General features: G+C 41.1%; 1 protein-coding gene across 2 annotated transcripts in view; it reads right to left on the bottom strand.

Moving 5' to 3' along the window:
* The window catches only part of SYBU (syntabulin), a 41,022-nt gene extending 23,394 nt beyond the window's left edge, over window positions 1-17,628 (bottom strand). For both annotated transcript variants that reach the window (XM_088149039.1, XM_088149038.1), the window contains exons 1-2: window positions 17,475-17,628; window positions 13,207-13,417 (exon numbers count right to left, since the gene is read on the bottom strand). In XM_088149039.1, coding sequence (XP_088005165.1) covers window positions 13,207-13,417; window positions 17,475-17,501 — 238 coding nt within the window. In that variant the 5' untranslated portion in view covers window positions 17,502-17,628. The remainder of the gene's footprint in view (window positions 1-13,206; window positions 13,418-17,474) is intronic.
* Between the last annotated feature and the right edge of the window lie 2,556 nt (window positions 17,629-20,184).

The following is a 20,184-nucleotide window of genomic DNA, read 5'->3' as shown; positions in this document are numbered from 1 at the left end:
TAACCTCAAATACAGCCCATCTCCCTGCCTCTCTCTTTCCCTCCCTCCCTTCCTTCCTTCCTGACCAAGCACTCTGAGCAAGCCCTGAAGACTGGGTCTAGCTGCCATTTTAACAGCTTACAAACCTGTTCTAGGGCATTGTGGAAAATTTAGGTAATGGTGACAGGGAGACCTGACAAGCAGCAATATAGGAAAGGTTTCATCAGGACAGAAGGGGGTTCCAAGCCACTTTTGTTAGGTCTTTTTAAACCTGGATCCAACCCTCAGAGCTGTATTCCTGCAGGCTCTTCTGTTATAACTAAAACTGCTTCAGCTCTGCAGCTTTCATGGACATCAAGCTGCTTATCATAGGAACAAAGCGATCTTGGCACGGAGAATCATTCTTCACTTGGCTCATGTTATTAGTGACCTTTATACAGACCAATAACTCAGTCAGGCTTTTGAATTCAAGCTGCAGACAATGCAAGGATCTGTTGTATAAAATCCACCTTACTAATCACTGCATTGTTATTTTTATCAAACTATATAATGAATACTAGGCTGGTGTATAACCCTCTTTCTCTCTCCCTCCCAAATATTCACAGAGAAAACATACATCGGTACAGTCATGTTCCTTCTTCCATTCTGCCAGAGGACATTTTTTCTTCCCTGTGCATTAGTATCAGATGAGCATTGGATCACTACGTCTCCTGCAGGATCAAAATTTTCACCATTACCAAAACAGCAGCTGCACAACTCCCAGCACTGTCCATCACGCAAGTCAAAGTCATTCAGTGACTTAGGAAGAGGTTACACACTGCTGTACATATAAAAATGACAATTGCAGGAAAGGGTAAGTCAGCTCTGGGTATAACTTTACAGAGGACTGATTTCTCTTTCTGAAATAGACAGAAAGTAAGTCTGAATTCCCCTATAGATTTGCAGAAGATTGAAATGGTATCAACAGATTCACAGTAGCAGTAGCTTCCCAACTTCCCTTAGTTATACTACTGAAATGAAAGAAAACTGGAGGTCATCAAGAACAATTCTGAAACTCAGAATCAATCCTCAGAGATTGGAATATATTTTTTGCTTTAGGTTCCAGTCAACCATCCTCCAGATTCTAGGAGAAAATAAAACAGTTCCAATAAGACCATCATACTTTGTCTAGCTGAACAACTATCAGAGGACTCTGACTGGAGATACCTTCTATCTGGATTGTCAGCTCCAGGACTATTGAAAAATAAAGACATCTAAGGTCAGCAGCAGCTTTTAAAATGCACAGTTATCATCTAGATAGCTCCTATTCCCTGAAATTGACACTCCCTTGAATTACATGAGGAGTCTGATCTTTTGAAACTTAGAAATACCCTTAACATGGTACTTTTCACAGGACCTTTATAAAACCAGAAGAACCTTCTCATTATCACTATAGCCTTATGTTTGTGCTAGTAACATACGCATATTTTATGGAAATCTTCTCGCTCCCTTGTCCTCCAAATGTATTTTTGATGCAATGCAGATGATTCTCCTTCCCCCCTTTAACTTCCAACAACTCTCTCAAGTAGGTTAGGCTAAATAATATTAACTGGATTAAGATTATTAAATGAGCTTCATGGCTGAGTAGGGATTCGAACTCAGATTTCCATACTACTGATTTGACATTCTACCCGTGACACCACATTGGCTGTCAAGTATCCAGGGTATCTTTTTTGTTTTATTTTTTATTTAATTTTCAGTGCCCAAATTAGTTTAAAGATTCAAATATATGTGCATATTGATGGAAACCCCCCAAACACAGTGATGCTGGTTTGCTGAGACCTAGGGGAGTTTTAGACTTTATTCCGTTCTTATTTCGTGTGAACAAATTTTATGATGCAATACTGTGATCAGCTTTTTGTTTTTTAAAGAATTTAAAAAAACTACCAGGCTATGTAAAAATACTTTGAATAAACATAATCAGAAATGTGAATCCTGATCACATTTATTAGCATTGGATTCAAGCCTATGGTTATCTATAAAAGTGCTTTTTGGGGGGCGGGGGAGTAAAGTCACCCTGTCCATAACATAAAAAGTTCCTATGTAAAAATTCTACTGAATTATAGGAGCAAATTTGTTTTTGTTCCAACAAGTAGAACACAGTCTTTGCTCCTAAATCAATATGATGTGGTTTTGACTAATCATTACAAACTTCCTGATGACACAGGCTGCCTCAAACAGCAGACTCTTGAAAAGGTAGGGATTTTAAAGCAGAGGGTGAATGCACACTTTATAGGCTGATGCAGTAGCAGATTTCTTGTACTGCTAGAGGACTGGACTTTTGTTGCCCAGGTTCTGAAATAAATGTGGCTTCAGCCTCAATTCAATCCTCTACAAAATGAGTATTGCATTTATGCTGACCATTTAAAAAAAAATGACTGAACTGAAATTCATTCATAGATTGATGGATGGAATAAATTGATGTAGACACTGCCTGGCATTCAAAAAAGTTTGCCAAAAGACATGCAGTAAATCACAATAACAAAAGATAAATAATAATTATACATGATTTTACTTAGCAATTAAATAACCCCTTTTGAATATTTGAGCAGTTGGAAATATAGTTTTCAGTTTTCCTTCTAACAGCCTTGTAATGAAGGCAATCATTCATGCAAACTGCAGAGCACAAAGAGAACACAACATGAGAAGTAACTGTGCTTTGCTTAAGCTACTGAGTTTATGATCAAGATAAAATCTGGACCACAGACTTCTGAAATCAGCCATCACAACCTACAGCTCATTGATCAGCATCTCTTTCTTTAGAACTTCACAAAGAAGTTTGGCACAAATGGAAATTTTCTTTATCCACACTGCAAGCTTACCATTATTTACCAAGATCTCCATGCAAAAGCTCCTGTGACCAGCTTACATTCCTCCTGCCACCCTTTGCAGCCCCTTCACACTTTCACCTTCCTAAGTGACTGCCCAATAAATCGTGATGAGCTGTTGGCTGCCCCCGTGGCTGACTCTTGACTGATTCTTGAAAACATTTTATCTCACACCTCCAAGTTAGCAACTCTGTCGCCAGATCTTAACACTTGCCCCCAATTTGCTAGCATGCACTATCTCCAAATGGATAATGACTTATCTCTAGAAGCTTCTGCGGATCGAAATGACGACGACGAAATTGTGAAGTCAGAGCCTCAGTCACAAGTGGGAACGAAGGAAATGTCTCTGTTGTTCCCCTGTAACCAGAGACAACTTTGTCCCTAAGAGAAAAGCTGCCTGAATGTACCATCGTAGTTCGGCAGAAAATCGGACTGGAAAGGGAAGGAGGTGACAACATGCCATGAATTTAGTAGGATCACTTCCCACTGCCTGGTTCTATTTGCTTGATCATAACATACTTATCTTTTTTACAAGAAAGAAAGAAAGAAATCTGCCGACTTTCAGCTCGTGCAACTTGGCAGTACATAATTTTGGACAGCACAGCATGTTTTCCCTCCGCCTTTTTTTCACAAGGCCGTTGGTTACGAACAGTTCCTAACAAGTATCTGCTATAACATGGTTGCTGGCTGTGGCAGAAAGCATTTATATTAACCTCTTAACAAAACAAGCCCTTCAACGTCCTCAGTTCTCAGGGAATTAAAGACATGCTATTATCGTCTCCACTACCATTCCTCTGATGTCAAGATTTCAAGATAACAAAGACCGTCCAGGTCCTGTCTACTGATGGGCTTACAGACAATCAGTTCCTACACTCTTAATCCTCAAACTAGGTTGTGATAAAGTGCATAGCGTCATCAGTGTTTTTTTCCCTTTAAAGATTTGTTTATTCAAAAATATATTTCTATAAAGTTAAATGATAAAATGTAAGTTGATTTGATATAAATTCCTTTCATGCACATAAAATAAAACGGTGACATAAATTCCATTGTATAACATCTTTCGTCCTTTTTAATTTACAAGTAAGTTTCTTATCCAACTGTGACTGTCTTGACTAGTCTTCCAGTCTGACTTACAGTTTTTAAAAATGTCTATTGGGTATTTTTAATTTAGTTATCTAGTTTTGGATATGCCACCAATTATCGAGGGGCACCATTGTGCTATGGATACCTCTCTTGGTGCCCTCTAGGCTCTCTGGCATGCTTGACTTTAAATTTTTTTTTTTAGGAAAAAAACATTCCTTTAGTTTAAAAACATAATATATGAGAAATTAGCAAGCTGCAAAGCAAAGTACTAGCCTCCATCCTGATCCTTGTTTCCAAGAAGGCCTATGTGTGAATCCCACCAAGGTCACACAAAAATGCAATTCCCAAAGACAAGATCAGTTGGAAATTAGGGGGATTATAGCTTGCCATATTTGGAGGTTACCAGGTTGAGACAAGGTGGGGTAAAGGAAAATCAGTCCCTTGAAATGAAAAAAGAAACTGGTCTCATGTGCACAAGGCCAGAAGCTTTGGGTGTCTCAGAATCCCAAGAGGTCTGACTGAGGAGGATGCAACACTGGGTCTCATCGTGCTCCTCATGTGATTGTTAAAGAAAACAGGAAAAAAAGCTTCTGCTTTGGTAGTAGAAGTATTTTTTTCAAAAGGGGATGACAAAGAGAGATTTCTCTGTTGTGGCACCTCAGCTTTGGGATAGACTCCCCCTGGTGAGCAGGCAAGCATGGACCTTCTCTACTTTTTGATGACCTAGCCCTCAAGATCTGAGTCCACAGCTTCCCTAAGGCTTCTCTCCCTTGTGCCTTTCTATCCCTATTACAACGATTATTGTTACTGGTTTTAACTTCTTATTTATCCTGTTTGGTTTCCTTTATCCTGCTTTTTGATGGATTCTAAATAGACAGCAGATGGGTCCTGCATATTTTAAATAAAGATCAGGATTTGCCAGGAGAAAGAGAAACTCAGAGCAATGAGGGTGGAACTACCACTCAATCAGATCAGTATTCCCTATTTTGGGATTGCTTTTGATGGAGTGTGATCTAAGTTTGTTATGGATCAATAAATAATTGCCAGGGCTTTTCACTGTGCTCGATAAGAATATGAGCAGGGATAGCTAGTCTCCCTTCCCAGGTTACTGTTTTATGGCAGGGTAACCAGGGTTATGAGGAGCCACATCTAGAGAAATGCTCTCTATCATTCAATTATAAATAAAAATAAATGATTACTGCCCTCTCCTATTTCTAGGACAGAAGATAAAATAATTCCCTCGAAGCAGTTTTGTAAGAATGGGATGAAAATAAGCCACTGGCCTCTTGAGTTTGCTCCTAATCAAACTGAAAGTGTGCCTTAACAAAAACTCCTCATTACAAAATTGGGATTTGATTTAAAGGAATCCCTTCAAACTGCTTTAGCTTTTGGGCTGGATCGTGTTCTCAAAACTCTGCCTTGATTCCCATGGATACTGTGTGCATTTAAAAAGAAATCAGGCGAGGGGGTGGAGGAAGGATGCATAACTGATATGGTGATTGATGAGCAAAGCAAGGGAAGATGGAAGTCAAGGTCAATAGCTTGGCTTCTGAAGCAGGTGCACACGACACTGACATGCAGATAATCACTTTGCAGAGGAACTCATACTACACAAAATCAGTCATGCAGGTGACATGCAAAGTCATAAAGTCTGGATTTATGTGCAGTCTGCCTCCAGAACAGTGTTTCTTAACCTTGGCAACTTGAAGATGTGTGGACTTCAACTCCCAGAATTCCCCAGCCAGCTGGCTGGGGAATTCTGGGAGTTGAAGTCCCACATCTTCAAGTTGCCAAGGTTAAGAAACTCTGCTCTAGAATATTCACTGGGAAACCTGCTGAAATCAAGGCTTAGACTTCAGCAGTCACAAAACTTTAGCCCAACTGTGCATTCTTATCAACACATTTTTACTAGAAACATATGTTTATGATATAGGTTTCAAACAATGAGATATATATAAAATAAACACACCCCTCAAAACCATGCTTTGGTTGACAAATGACATGACAAAAAGAATTCCTGAAATGGCTTTCTTCAGCGTAGCAGCTTCATGAGTTATCAGTTTAATGATTTGATTTGCAGAGGGCCCATGACCAAAGTCCCTCGGTGGCTGTACCCAAATGCCCCAAATCTAATTAGAATGAAAATGATATAAAATATAAAAAAGACATATAAATATCTAACTGTAGAAAATTAGTGGACTCTATTTCCCATCATCCACTGCCAACACATTTCTGATATAAAGGATGTCATCTTTTAATGGATCAGTGAAAGGCAAAGACGCATCTCCACAGCACAAACAAGTCGGAAAGGGCCAGGGGGGAAAAGTTGTCCAGGATGATACACCCAACAGTAGCCATTAGCTCTGACAGCTAAATCAAATCTCTGCATCCAGTCGAGCCTGTCATACTTGCTTGTACATTTCTCCAGAGGTATCTGTCTGGCCACTACTGGAAACAGAACACTGGATGGGGAGGTTGCTGCTTTGATTCAGTGAAGCCTTGTGAAAGTTCCTCACAGTCCAGTCCTGTTCTACATTTCTTCTCAGAAATAATCCCTGTTGAGCTGATGATGACATGCAGTGTGTTTGCCATTTCCCATAATGCACGTTGCATCTTGTCTCCTGGAAACCATTTGTGGTCTATCTGCCCCAAGAATCTGCAACCAGGATTGGTCTTAACCTTCTTCTTTTTAATTGCCTGGGGATAAGTGAACCCCTCCACATGTTTATTTTCAGCATTCATTATACATCCAGGCAAATTTTGTACCTTGATCACTTCCATTCCCTTGTTCCAGATCACAAGGTTGCTTTGCACATGACACTTTCTTTTATATATTTAATACAATTGATTTAAAAATAACAATAAATGCATGTATAACCACCTGGATATACAAGTAGTCCTTGTTTAGCGACCACAATTGGGACTGGCAACTCAGCTGTTAAGCGAAGTGGTCATTAAGTGAAATTGCAACTATGCTTATGATTTTACTTCAGCTTTCCTTTGCTTTACAGACCTACAAAGGTTATAAATGCAAGGACAAGCCACAAAGTTACTTTTTCATCACTGTAGTAATTGTAAACAGTCACTGCATGAGGCAGTCGTTAAATGAGGACTACCTGTATGTCTGGCAAATGCATGGGTGTATATTTTGATATCAACCCATTCTTTGCAATATGCATAACATTTAATTAAGTCGATTTATGTACACACCAGGCATCAGATTGTGCACAACTTTTGAGGTGTAACTATTACCCTAAAATTAAATTACTAATCTGCAAGATAGCTCAGGCCTGAGCAGTGAACACCGTGTAACAATGAATACATTGCACATTTTCTTAGAAATATCTACTTTGATAGGCTAGTAACAGACTTGGGTATCTGATACACAAAATTATACAGTAGTGCTGGAACATTTAAGTATATTTCCCTTAGTGTCTTGTTATCTCATCCCAGAACCCTTAAGGCAAATGGCTTAACTTCTCCCAAGTGGGCAGAACAACTTCTTCTCCTTCTCCCTCTCCCTCTCCTCCTTCTTTTTCCATTTATTTGGAACAGCTACAGTAGTGAAATTTAAACTCAGGTAGCCAATACGCTTCAGTATACATGTCACTGCTAACCCCTTGGAAAATATGTTCCAAAATGGCTATGCAACTTATGATTAAAACAGAGCTAACACTGGAAAGTAATCTGAAGTGAACAGGCCAGCTAAATGTTGCTGGGAGAATGTTTTTTCTCAGCTTGACATATGAATCCTGCAGCTGAAATCCAAGCCTAAGAGTGGAAAAGGGGCGGAGGAAGTATAGAAGGGTATCTAATTCCTATTTATTCAGTTTTTCAGAACACTAATACCCAGCTGGAAAGGGTTTGTTTGTTCATTTGTTTTTAATCAAATCTCGTTAATGGCATCCATATGCAATTAGAACTGGCAAAATGGCCACTTTCTCCCCCCACCCAACAAGAATGTCCTAGCATGGTTCCTTCTACCAGCACCTCTTTTGCAGCAGAGCTGAGCCTCAATGATGCTGCCAAGAAAGCTGGCATCAAATTTCAGCCCTGGACATGTTGAGATCAGAGCATTATTGCAGAACAGAAGCCATCTAAAAACAGATTCAACCAGAATTTCAACCCTTCTGCAGCATACACCAATTCTGGAAGTACTGAAATATCCTTTATGCCAAAACCACCAAAGCCTATTCAGAGACTTCACCTAGGCAGTAAAGTCCAAATTGTAATTGCAACCTTGTACACATCATCATGTTAAGTCTCACACAGCTTGGCAAGATCGAGGACACAAAAACTACACAGATTTCCATAACCTTTAATGAACACCTGGGATAAATACAGAATCTTGGACACTGTAAGAAGAATTTCCCACCTTCATTGATGGTGAGTTAATTAACACTGAGTCTCTTTGAGTGCTTTGAAATGCTTCTTCCCAGATTTCTATCCGTCTGGACCAAGTTGCCATTTATGCAATAAACTATCAGTTGATTCACCTGCTGTTATCCCTTGATTGTTTATTACTATGTCCTCACCAATTCCTTTTCCAGCCTCCCTACTACATCTCACACATCAGTTGCAGACCCATCTTGATGCCACTCAAATGGTTGGACTATAAGCATCAGAACTGCCAGCCAACATAGTGGTGGCTGGGCATTCTGGAGGTTGTTGTCCCAATACATCTAATGATTAGCAGGTTGGTTCAAAATGCTAAATACTATCTCTACATGTGTTTGTGGACAAAATTGGGCAGGCCAATCTTATTATCATCATCGTTTTTTAATGTGTAGACTACAGTTACCTATGAGGTCATCTGACAAAGAACAGAAATGAAATGCACGTCAAGCAAACAGGCAATCACAGAATTCAGCAATGTTATTTCCCCCCCAAAAGCACTGCCAGAAACCATATCCTCAAGACTGGAGCTGAAATAACAATAGAGGCAGGGCTGTGATGCAAAAATTTAGAACTACCTCTATCTGCTACACTAATACCCAGGGCAATGCAGCCCTACATTTCGGGAGATACAAAGGCAGGTTAGAATCTTGTTCAGTAGCTGAGCGTGTTTCCTTTATTCTAGACCTGTGATGAGTTAATCTAGACTGATTGGTATCCAGGGGCAAGTATTCAGTTCACTGGCTGAAAGCACCATCATGTGATAATTAGCTAGCAAATTTCTAAGTATAAACAAAACAACTTGCCTCCTATCACAGGCACATCACCAAATTGCAGAAATCATCCAGCCTTGGAGTGAATGGTATGATTTTCCCACATTCTTACAGCATAGTATATCTGCCTATATAATTTTGTTTATTCTAAATAATCTTAATTTTAGTTTCTGTAGGCCACTGGTTTGGAACTATAGCAATCATTTTACAAGATTTACCATGCTGTTCTTACGCATGGACTTTGTTCCTATTCCTCAAGTATGTATTTCTGCTATAACTTTGTAGTGATACCCAACAGACTATATTGACTAAAAGCCAAATGGTAAGTATTCTGGAAATGAACTGCTATCCCACTTCTGTATTTCAGTGGAATACTAGAAGAAGCACAACTTGCAATATATTTGCTAAACCTGAGTACTGAAAAATAGGTGGTTATAATATAGTGAAATTGATGGTATTTGACTAAGTTAGAACGTTCACATTGATTTGGAAAATTTATCCAACACTACTTGGATATCCAAATCAGTTTAGAACAAATCTCTGATTGGACCAGCTTTGATTCATATTGATTATGGCCATTTAAACATAAGTGTGGAAGCCATCCAGATCTGTCTGAATTGATTCAGAATCATTTGATCTGAACTGGTCTGCATCAATTCAGAAGGCTAAATAATCACTCAGGCCTAGGATGAATTTTATGAGAATGCAAGCATTTCCTTCAAGCAACTTTGTACTAGTTATAATGTTTTGCTGGGTTCAATTTAGCACACATTCCCACTACCAGGACTATTTAGTAGCCCTTTGCTCTTCCAAGGAATACCTGTAGGGACAGAGACCTGTTTGGAATTTCCATCACCCTTATTCACTCTTGCATTCTTTGGTAGAAGCCATTATAATTAAAGGGGCAGAAAACTAATGTATACTTGCAACATACATAATTAAAGAGTCACTTCTGCTTCCTCATACCTGTGGCAAGTCCTTCTAAATCCTTCCTTGAACCAGTACTCCTTGCTACATTGTCATTATAGAAAAATGCCTCCAGTCATGCTATTTATATGTATGTTATATCCTTCAGTTCCTCCTCCAAGATCTCAAGATATCACATAGTACTCTCGTCTCCAATTTAATCCTCACAAAAACCATGTAAGGCAGGTGAGGCTCAAATTCTCCCAGTAAGATTCATTATGAAGTTGGATTGAACCAGGGTCTCTCCAGTTTTAATCCAATAACCCAGCAGTGGGCAACTTGTGGTACTCTTGATGTCACTGAAATGTAAACTCATCATTCCCTACTTCTAGGCTTGCTAGAAGTTGGACATTCAATACCATTCATTCCCCACCCTTGTTGTAAGCCTGTGTAGACCTTTGGTGACCTAGGAATGCAAACAAGCATCTCTCTGTAACACAGTTGTCCTTTTTGCAGGATCATGAGGCTATCTTCCACAGTCACAGCTTTTTAAATATGCTACTGACAGGTGTTATGATCATGTTCTAAAGCACCTTTCAGAAGTTGAATCCACAGTGCCCTTCTAACCATATACAAAGAAGAGAAGAATATACAGCACTTTTATTTGCATACTATAGCTACTAGAATCAACAATGCTAACAGATTTGGTCACTGACTCACACATGGGTCATAGCGAATGAAAATCAGTTTCCGGTGGATCCATCAATATTAATGAGTTAAAGATGTTAAAGAGCATTAACAAATTATGAAATCATACATTTGTAATTCCTCCCATCCTGATGCCCTTCTGACCACTTGGACAGCAACCCTTATCTTTCAACCAGCAAGGCAAGTCTGGAACCTATTAAGCTGGGGATGGCTCAATGACCCACATATTTTATACAGCATGACTAAAGTACATCAAACTCTTAAGCCTCTCTAGATGAACCTCATCTTTTACAGCTGGCAACTGTATGTAAACTCCAGCAGCATTATTAAAAGAGCCATGCCATCTTTTCAGGCAGATTTTAAAATAATTGCCTACTAATTCAAACAGCAACATATGATTTTAGCCAGTGGAACATATCTCATGTGTTTAGGACTGAATTTCATCAACAATGACTTTAGCTATACTGCAGGTACTGAAGCATAACAGCACCTGGAAGAATAAAGCAATAAACAAGCTGTGCCTCTTGGGAAACATGTTTTTGACAAACCAAGTGATTGTTATCATTCACCAAACCAACTGGTTCTCCCTAAGTTTAATTGGTAAAGGAATGGAACAATTGCCCCAAGTGACACCCATGGAGAGACCTCATCAATAGTTGATGTTTGATAGTATTGATAAAAAGCAGGGCTTTTTATCCAAGGCAGTAACATTAACCAGTTAAAGTAAAATTCCAATAATTATTCCAGGGTTCTTTCCCCTTCATAGTCCCATTAAGTGGGTCATTGACATCACTGGGTGAAAAGCCATATAGAAAAAGATACAGAATGGTAAAAATGCAGTGAAAAGGAAGTTGGGGGAGGGTGGAAAAATGAACGTTCTGACCATAGGCAGGGGTTTCTGTGGAGGGTGGGGGACAAAAGGCAAGATGGTGGGTGCAACTGCACAATCAAAGCCTTTGTATGTGCACCCATCTGTGGACATCCTTGCCTAGGCCTCCCAGAGTTATAAAAAGACTCTATAGTTGGTACATTCCAACCTTGATGTCTACCAGATGTGTGGCCTTCAACTCCCAGGATTCCTAACTGATATTCCCTATCAAGAATCCCATACATTTGGAATTGGTTGGTTAAGGCTGCACTATTCACTATCACCAACTCCTTTGCGAACTTTTCTATTTTGGAGAGAAGGAAACATGGTAAGTATGGAGCTGCAGACTTCCCCCATTTCACTAAGAAAAAATTATCCTTAAATACCTGTGATCTTTTTCATATTTATTTTCTTGTAGTGTTGTGGAACCAGCCAAACTAAAGCCCTGGCTTTCAGTACACCCCCAGAACTGGGCTGACTGCAAACATCCAAAGGACTACAAGATGGCAACAAGAGATACCGAAAACTGTACCTTCTTGCTACCATCCACAGACCATCTGATTTTTCTTTTCAGCCCAGAGCTGATAGCCTATTGAAGGCCAGTGACCTTTAGTCATCTTCCAACTATATTCTGTGGATGCTTCTGAGCCCCATGGGGACACAGAGACATTTTTTATGGAGTAAAGATGGAAAAGTATGGAAGCTAAGGTTTTGCATCATTTCTTGTCATCTGGGAAAAGAAGTAAAGACACTCCATTGCCACCATTTGATTGGGAGGAATCTCATAAAAAGCACGAGATAGTCCTATAAAAATGTCAAGAAAAGGAGGAAGTTGACCCAATGGAATGGTAAGAAGTAGCTGAGAGACCTGGGTTAAGAAAAAAGGAAAGTTTCTATGTATGCATGTTTGAGTGTGGATATCAAAGAGGTATCCGTAGCATGTGTTTAGAGAAGGATACCTGAATGAGAGAAAGACTTCTGCATTCAAAAAGATGGTCTTTTTTGAGGCTCAAATCTCATGCCTATTGTGCAATCAAGATCTTGGGCAACTTCTTTACCAATCTGCCTTTCTGTGAAATAGGTTTTTGCTGAAGTGGGAAAATGGTTGGATTCAAAGATGTTGGTTTGTATCTTGAGGCTCTGCTCTTGTTTCTGGCATATATCCAGGTTCCTATACAAATGACTTGATTTGACAAATAGTTTGACAAGTTTTTCCTTCTATGAAATGGGTGCTTTATACCAGGCCACACCCACCATAGCAACACTGATAGCACTTGCTTACAATTCCAAACGTGCCAGAATGGCTAGGGAATTTTATAGTGTGGAAGGGAGATTATTTTCTCTCACTGTTGTAAAGACCAGTCTCCCATGGTGGTCACCAGTACCATTTTTGATAATGAATTCCATACCTGGACATCTTTAAATGGAGGTTTGATAAATTCATAACCACTCATCACAGTGGCTACAGATTATCCCCAGTGGTGGAGACAGTGCATCTCTCACATATAAATGAACACAAGCAAAAGTTGCATTATGAGGGAACTGGACTACGTGACCGCTAAGACCCATTCAAGTATGATTCTGTAAAAATAGCAATTAACCTAACTGATGTACTTTCTTTTAATACCTGAGCAAAAGCTGTTGCTGCTGATTGTCCTTGCAGACCCTCCAGATGAGCTTAAAGGATTGAATTCTTTGCTCTCCTCCTCAGAAAAAGGGGATTCAGATGCTGGAGACACCTTCTGGTAATGGAAGTGCTGCTGGGGGAGATGAGGCCGAAGGACCAGGCGAGGAATGCGGCTGCGGCAAAACTCCTTGTCCTGCATCTTGTGCTCCTTCTAAAGGGAAAAGAAAGTTGTGTCACTCTCAGTTATGACGTTACCTAGTTGAGTAATGAAACTTCTGCAATCTAATAACCAAATTCAGAGAACATCAAGAACTCCACAGTTCATATCTGAGCTACAGATATGCCCTTCTATTGAAAGATATGTCAGTCTCTGCTCTCTCCCAGACCCACTACACCCAATTCCTAACAAACAGTGTGACATCAGCAGAATGGCTGTCATCATATATTAACCATGACAATGAAAGCTTGTGCAATTAGCATTCCTGTTGAAAAGTGAACAATTTGGTTTGGGGCCAATGAGTGGGATGTCCTTTTGTATGCATAAATGTACGTTTAGATTACATTCTGAATGCACATTCAAAACTATTGAAATCAGTGGTGGTGCTTTCGTTAGATCCAGAGAAGGCCTTTGATAGGGTGCAGTGGAAATTTTTGAAATAAATCTTGCCTAAGTGCAGATTTTCTCCTTGCTTTAATTGGATTAATACACTGTACTCTTATTTCCTTTGCTAGGGTTATTACAAATGGTATCATTTCTTCATCTATCAAGATATTTCATAACTTGAAAAAGATCTCCTTTATCTCCTCTGATTTGTAATGCTGAAACCACCAGCCTGTTATCAGCCAAATGCAGGATACCTTCAGTACGACAGTGCTTGAGTTGAACACAAATTATTACTGTATGCTGATACTATATTACGCCTTACTGATAACTACCTATTTTTCTACACCAATCTGTACTGATGTTCTGCAACAGTTTGACAATTTATCAGATTAGTCAGTTAACTGAAGTCCCATATACTACCTATAGATTCTAATATTTCTATGACAATTTGTATCTTGTTTTGTTATATTGTGAACAGCTCAGAGTTGAAGTTGGGCTGCACCCAAATATATATAAATAAATAAATAAATTTGGTGCAGAAATGTATTTTTTACCCTTATTCCCATGACTAACTTGTATTCCTGAATAATCCCAGTTTGAAAATTACAGGTATGGAAGTTGTGGTCAGCCAGGGGTATTGATACTTCAGATCAGCTTATCACCAATTGAGTTTTTAAAGCATCTGAATTATTGCAGATGGATTTTGGATTGCTTAAAATCACAAATGGCTTCTCATCTTCAGTTAAGCTATGTTGTTTTCACAATTGGTTCAAGATGTACTGGATAAAATTCCACATTACAATCAATATTGCAACATGTTTTGGATATACATTCTATAGTGTTTTTTTTTAATACACAGAGTATTGCTAAGGTGAGTACTAGTTATTTGCAAGAACTTTGGAATAAACAGCTGCAATATTCTATATAAACAGATTCACTTGTAATGGCCTTAAAGATTATTTAGTATGCTTCTTTTGAAAATGAGACTCATTTACCATTTTTTTTTTTTCATATTTACTGGACAACCCAGAGAATGTTTAAAAAGGGTTGGTTGACAGTATCGTTTGGGTAGAAGTGTAAATTGGGTAAGAATACACTTATTCATTGATTAGGCTTGTCCCATTATGATCCCATTTTGGTTTAATAAATGTACTGCTAGAATAAATGCCCCAAACTTGGAATTTATCAATGTATGAAGAATTATGGATTTATCAAGCACGGGGGCAGGGGGAGCAAAGAAGCCCAGTTTGGAAAGCCAGTGTGACTCCACATTCACTATCTTGGATCATCAATATATGTCTGCTTTCAGTTTATCAACTTGTCTCTATCAATGTAACCGAATGACCAATCAATATTATTCTGGGTGGTCAAGGTTTACTGATGTGTTTAAAAATTAGGCTGAATGATTTCCTATATGTGACATAATGTATTTGTCTTGTTTTCTTTTTCTCCTTTCTGTTGCTTGTAATAGTGTGTGTTTCCTTTCTTCTTTTGTAAATTACAGCAGTACTGTACAATTATTTCGTTCAAAAAAAGGAAAAGTCTGTGGCTCAGTAGCAGAATCAGGTTTTCCATCCATAAAAGCCACTTTCAATCCTTGAACATCTCCAGACATCTCTGAAATAATGGAAATGCAGCTAAATCAGCCTTTCCCAATGTGGTACACCACAGACCATTCCCTAGCCAATACAATTGAAGTAGAAGTCCAACACTGACAGAGACCAACACATCTGGGGAGCACCACATTTTTAGATAAGGCAGTATTAGATGTTCCCATGACAGGCCAAAACTAGAAACAGAATTATTTAATAATATATCATAGTAATCTGGTATGTAAATCTCCTTTGATCTGAGCTTGGCTCCTGCTGACTACATGGACATGTCCAAGCTTTTTTCTTGATAGAGTACAGAAGTGATTTACCATGGCTTTCAAGATGTTTCATCATCTTTTCATCTTCCCCACTTAGCCCCCAGCCCTAGGATTTCCTGTTTCCCACCTGATCCAGTTTAGCATTTTCAAGATCAGGCAAGACTGACCTGCTGTTTCCCCCTACCAAATAGAACTGATTTGTGGTGTATATTAAGCCATTCATTCCATTAGTGAGTTTGGCACTGGACCACTGGATACCTAAAAAGATGAAATCAGAATTGCTAAATATGACAAACTTGCATAGAATGGAGCTTCAGGAACATTTTTATTATATTAGTTAAGAGTACACAAGCTGGAACACAGGGGCTGCATGTGGTTCAGAGCTTCTCTAGAAGTTACCACCAAATTTTAATGTGACAGAATTAATAATAAACTTTCTGTAATCTTAGTCTTTATTTCATCAATAAATCATTCATTTATCCATCATTTAATTTATCAATCAATCATTATCATATGGTTACTATAATATCATTATCATCAATCATTCATTTATATTTCATTAAATCAAGTGTAATTTCTGCCTAATTTGGGGAGGGGGGCCTTTGGCACATAAAGCCAAGGGAAGCCCCTGAGTCTACTGAGTTATGAATGTCTGATAGAGGTCCACCCATGAGGAGGTTTCTGCTGGAGACTTGGCTTCCAGTTGAATGTTAGTCTTTGAGCATAGAAGCTAATATATTGTCCAAAAAGCCCTTAGGGTTTATACAGGATCTGTTCAATCTACTGTTAGCTCTTTTGCAGTAAATCCACCCACCTTGGAAAACAAGAAAGCAGATTATGTTGATTGTTAATGGATCAGTTTGTTCTCTTGGGGAAGGGAATCTATTTAGAAATGAACCCCAGTGTCAGAGGCAAAGAACAAAGAGATCGTAACCTTTGAAAACGGACTGTGTCCTAGATGAGGGATTCAGAGGCCTAGCATCACCACGGAAGAACAGTAATGAATTTATTCTGTTAAAACTAGATCAGCTGGAAAGGGACTCAAAAGGCAATTATCAGAGTCCTCCTCTGTCTCTTCACCACCACTCTCGTCCCCATAAGCCCAGGGGACTCAGCCACATGGGGAAAGGGGTGGGAGACAATCCAGCTCTCAGCTGATGTAATTGTTGAGCTTGAATCCTCCACCCCCCCCCCTTTTCTGAGCTTTGGGCTGACGTTATTTTATTTTTGAGCTTGATCCCACCCACCCATTCTAGAGACAGATCCGCAGCAGAGGCAGAGCCACGGAAAATGATGTCAGCCTCCTTCAGGGGTGGGTGAGACATGCTTATCTTCAGCTGGGGAGGGGTCAGGTTCAGAGTCTACCCATGGGGGTTCCTTCACCCCCATCCCTGCCCCCCGCGTACCCAACCTCCATCTCCAGCCAGCCCATGCCATCTCCCATCGCGCGGGTGGGGATGTCAAGCACGATCGGGAGTGACGGCCGCTCCCCCGCCCTCCCCGGCTTTTAATGCCGCTTCTCGAAGGCATTTTGCGTGGCCGGAGGCTGGGTGGGGAGATGCAGAGATCTTCTCCGCCTTGTGTCGGGACGCGTATCCACGCATTTACCCGCTCGAAAGGAAGCATGCACGCACCCGTCGCGTGTGCACCTGGGCGCGAGCCCTGAGTAGCTGAGAGGTCCGCAGACAGACGGGCAAGTTGGAACTGAGATCTGGCTACACCTGGTTTCCCCTCTCCCTGCAATGCCCCCATTTTGGGCTGCCCCCACCTGCCCCCCCCCCGTCGCCCTCTCACCTTGCAGCTTTCCCTGAGGGGCCCCATCCCGCCTGGCCCCGGCGGAGACAGTCAGCTGGGTTGCCGCGGAAGGATGGAGAGGTGGCCGCCGAGGTCTGGCGTCGCGGGGAGAGAAGCGGGTCGCTGCCAGTGCCGCAGCCGCTCCCACCGCCCGCCGCCTGTGCTGGCGCTCCGCAGCCTCAGCGCCGGCCAGCCCCGCCTTTGTCGTCCGCTCGCCCCGCCCTGACACGTGGAGAGGCCGCCGCCGCTGGCTGTCGGCTCGCGTCGGGTGGCGGATGGAGGGGGGCTGTCTCCGTCGAGCCTCCTGCGACCGCTGCCGCTGGCGGAGCGAGGCGGGCGTCGTGCTAGCCGCCTATTGACGCGGCGCCGTCTGAGATCAAACGGGGCGGGGGGGGGGAATGCGCAGGGAAGGTTTGGGAGGCGGGGCGGGGATTGGTCCTCGGTCTGGGAAGCCGGTGTACAACCCGCTCTGCTTGCGCTACCCCTGAAGAAACAGGCGCCAGGTGTGCAGAGCGGGACTGGGGAAGGCTGCCCCTAATTTTCTCTGCCTCCCCCCCCCCCGCTTTAAATCCGACCGTTCTGTGCTGCCCTCCCCCCTTTTAGGCTGGCTTCATGCGCCTTCTCGGCAGGTGAGAACCGCTCGGGCCGGCAGGGGTGTCCGCAGGAAGGGGATGGGGATCACGTAATATGCCACACACATTGAAAAGGGGCGGGGCTGGTTGTGACCGCCGTCAGGAACGTTTTGACAACCCCCTTCCCCAGAGACCCTCGGGGGCTGGGAAACGAAGCCGGGTAAGGCTTGGTTAACACTTGGAGAAGAGACCCCAGGCGGCAAGCTACACGGGGAAGTTGCAGATCACCCTAGAAGCAGGTAAGGGCTAAACACGTCAGGAAGTCTGCCAAGAAAACTGCACAGTTGTGTCCATGGAGTCCGTGGTAATCTTGCCACGAAGGAGTGCTTACTTATTTATATATGTCTAGTTTGGGGGTGCTCACGGCCCCAGCATGACCACTTGTGGCCCTGAGCATCTTCGACTGATTGATCAACTGAAGTTTTCCCTTGTCAGGGACAGGCTGGCTGCCACGTTCTGTCCGGTGGCTATCTCTGGATCACTGTAATGCATTATGCACAGAATACTCCTTGAAAACAGTTCAGAAGCCCCAACTTAGTACAGAGCAAAATGGTGTTAAAATTGTGCCTGATTTCTTTTAGCAGAGCCACATTTCCTCCGTTTTGAGGGTTCCAGAGACAATGCTGGTCTTGAACATAAGCTGGAAGGTAAAATGTAGAATCTGTAAAATGTCTTTGTTCTTTCTCTCTTTCCTGAAGGATCTGGCTGCTAGGTCCTGTCATAATCTCAAAGCAGTGGGATTTACATTTGCAAGTGAGAAGTTGTTGACTGACAAACTGGAGAAACAGTAGTGTTCACAGTTGTTCTACCATTCTGCTATGTAAATAGACTGAATCTATTTTTCTTTCAACTTTATAAAGCCTTTCTTAATCCTTAACATTTCAGTCAAAAGTTTTGAAAAAGACCTTGCACCTTCTCTTTTAATTTTAAAACAAAAGTGATGGGAATGCTATAAAGCAGTTATTATTTTCAGAGATACTCCTGGTTCTTGCATATATCTCAAAGACTTGAGTAGAAGATTCTGAGCATGATGAACTAAGAGTTTGACTTGGTACAAATATTCAAAAACTCTCACACTAGAAATACAGAATGCAGGTTTCTCTTATCCTGTCTGCAAGTTCCTGGCAAAGAAAGATATGAAAGGGACAGTGCCTACAGTTGGCATCTCCATGCAGTTTTACTGGTCACCTTGCATAATTTATTGCAGACCACAAGGATTTGAACTGAGAGGTCAATATATTGGGCAAAGTTATGAGTACCCTATTATTGTCTCTTCCTCAGATGTCTTTCCCTGAATTTTTTGGAGAAGAATAAACTTTTGGGACAGTTGGACAGAATTCGGTCTTCTAATAGAAGAGTAAGAGGTTGGGTTGTGACTAGAGTTGCAATACTGTTGATGGACCCCAGGAAAGACACTGGGATTTGAAATGATTTGGAAGAGTTGCATGGATCTTGCATGAGAACAGCCTCCCTCCACCCCCATCCATTAAAACAGGCCCTCTTTTTCCAGACTTCCTTGTGAGCCTGGGGGGGGGGGGAGTGCTGCTTTAAGAAATCCACTCATTAAATTGGTGGGACTCTTGATCATATTTTTCAGGCTCATAGAAAAGCTAAAAAGGGTTGACCTGTTTTAATGAATAGCAAAGAAGTGCTATGCTCATGTACGGTTGGAAGCACTTCTTACAAATCATTTTTGAACTCTGCGCATCCCTAATTGTGATAAATATCTGATTGGGTAATTAACATTGGTTTGATTGTTACTATTTAGCAGTGAAGGGTGTGTATAATAGGCCATCACTTCTGCAGACTGCTTGTCTCTAGTACCCTCTAATGGCTGTTCCAGATATGTGGCATTCCTTTTTCAGGAATAATATAGGCTTTGGCAGCAACTGAGTTGAATTATGGTGCCCCAATTTATTGACTTCTTTTTAATTTACCATGATGCCTCTTCATCTATTTTATGACTGAGTGTGAGATTTGTCTTAGGCATTCTGTACAGGGCCATATAAGAAGAAATCTAATAAAAGGGTCTCTTTAATTCCACAGGGAAACCTCCATCCTTTTCCCTGCCTTGCAAT

This window comes from Python bivittatus, unplaced genomic scaffold, assembly GCF_059951505.1.
Source record: "Python bivittatus isolate LINGU-HERP-01145 unplaced genomic scaffold, Pbiv_v1 ctg000590_np1212, whole genome shotgun sequence".
Lineage (NCBI taxonomy): Eukaryota > Metazoa > Chordata > Lepidosauria > Squamata > Pythonidae > Python > Python bivittatus.
This window is presented reverse-complemented; position numbering and strand designations above follow the sequence as displayed.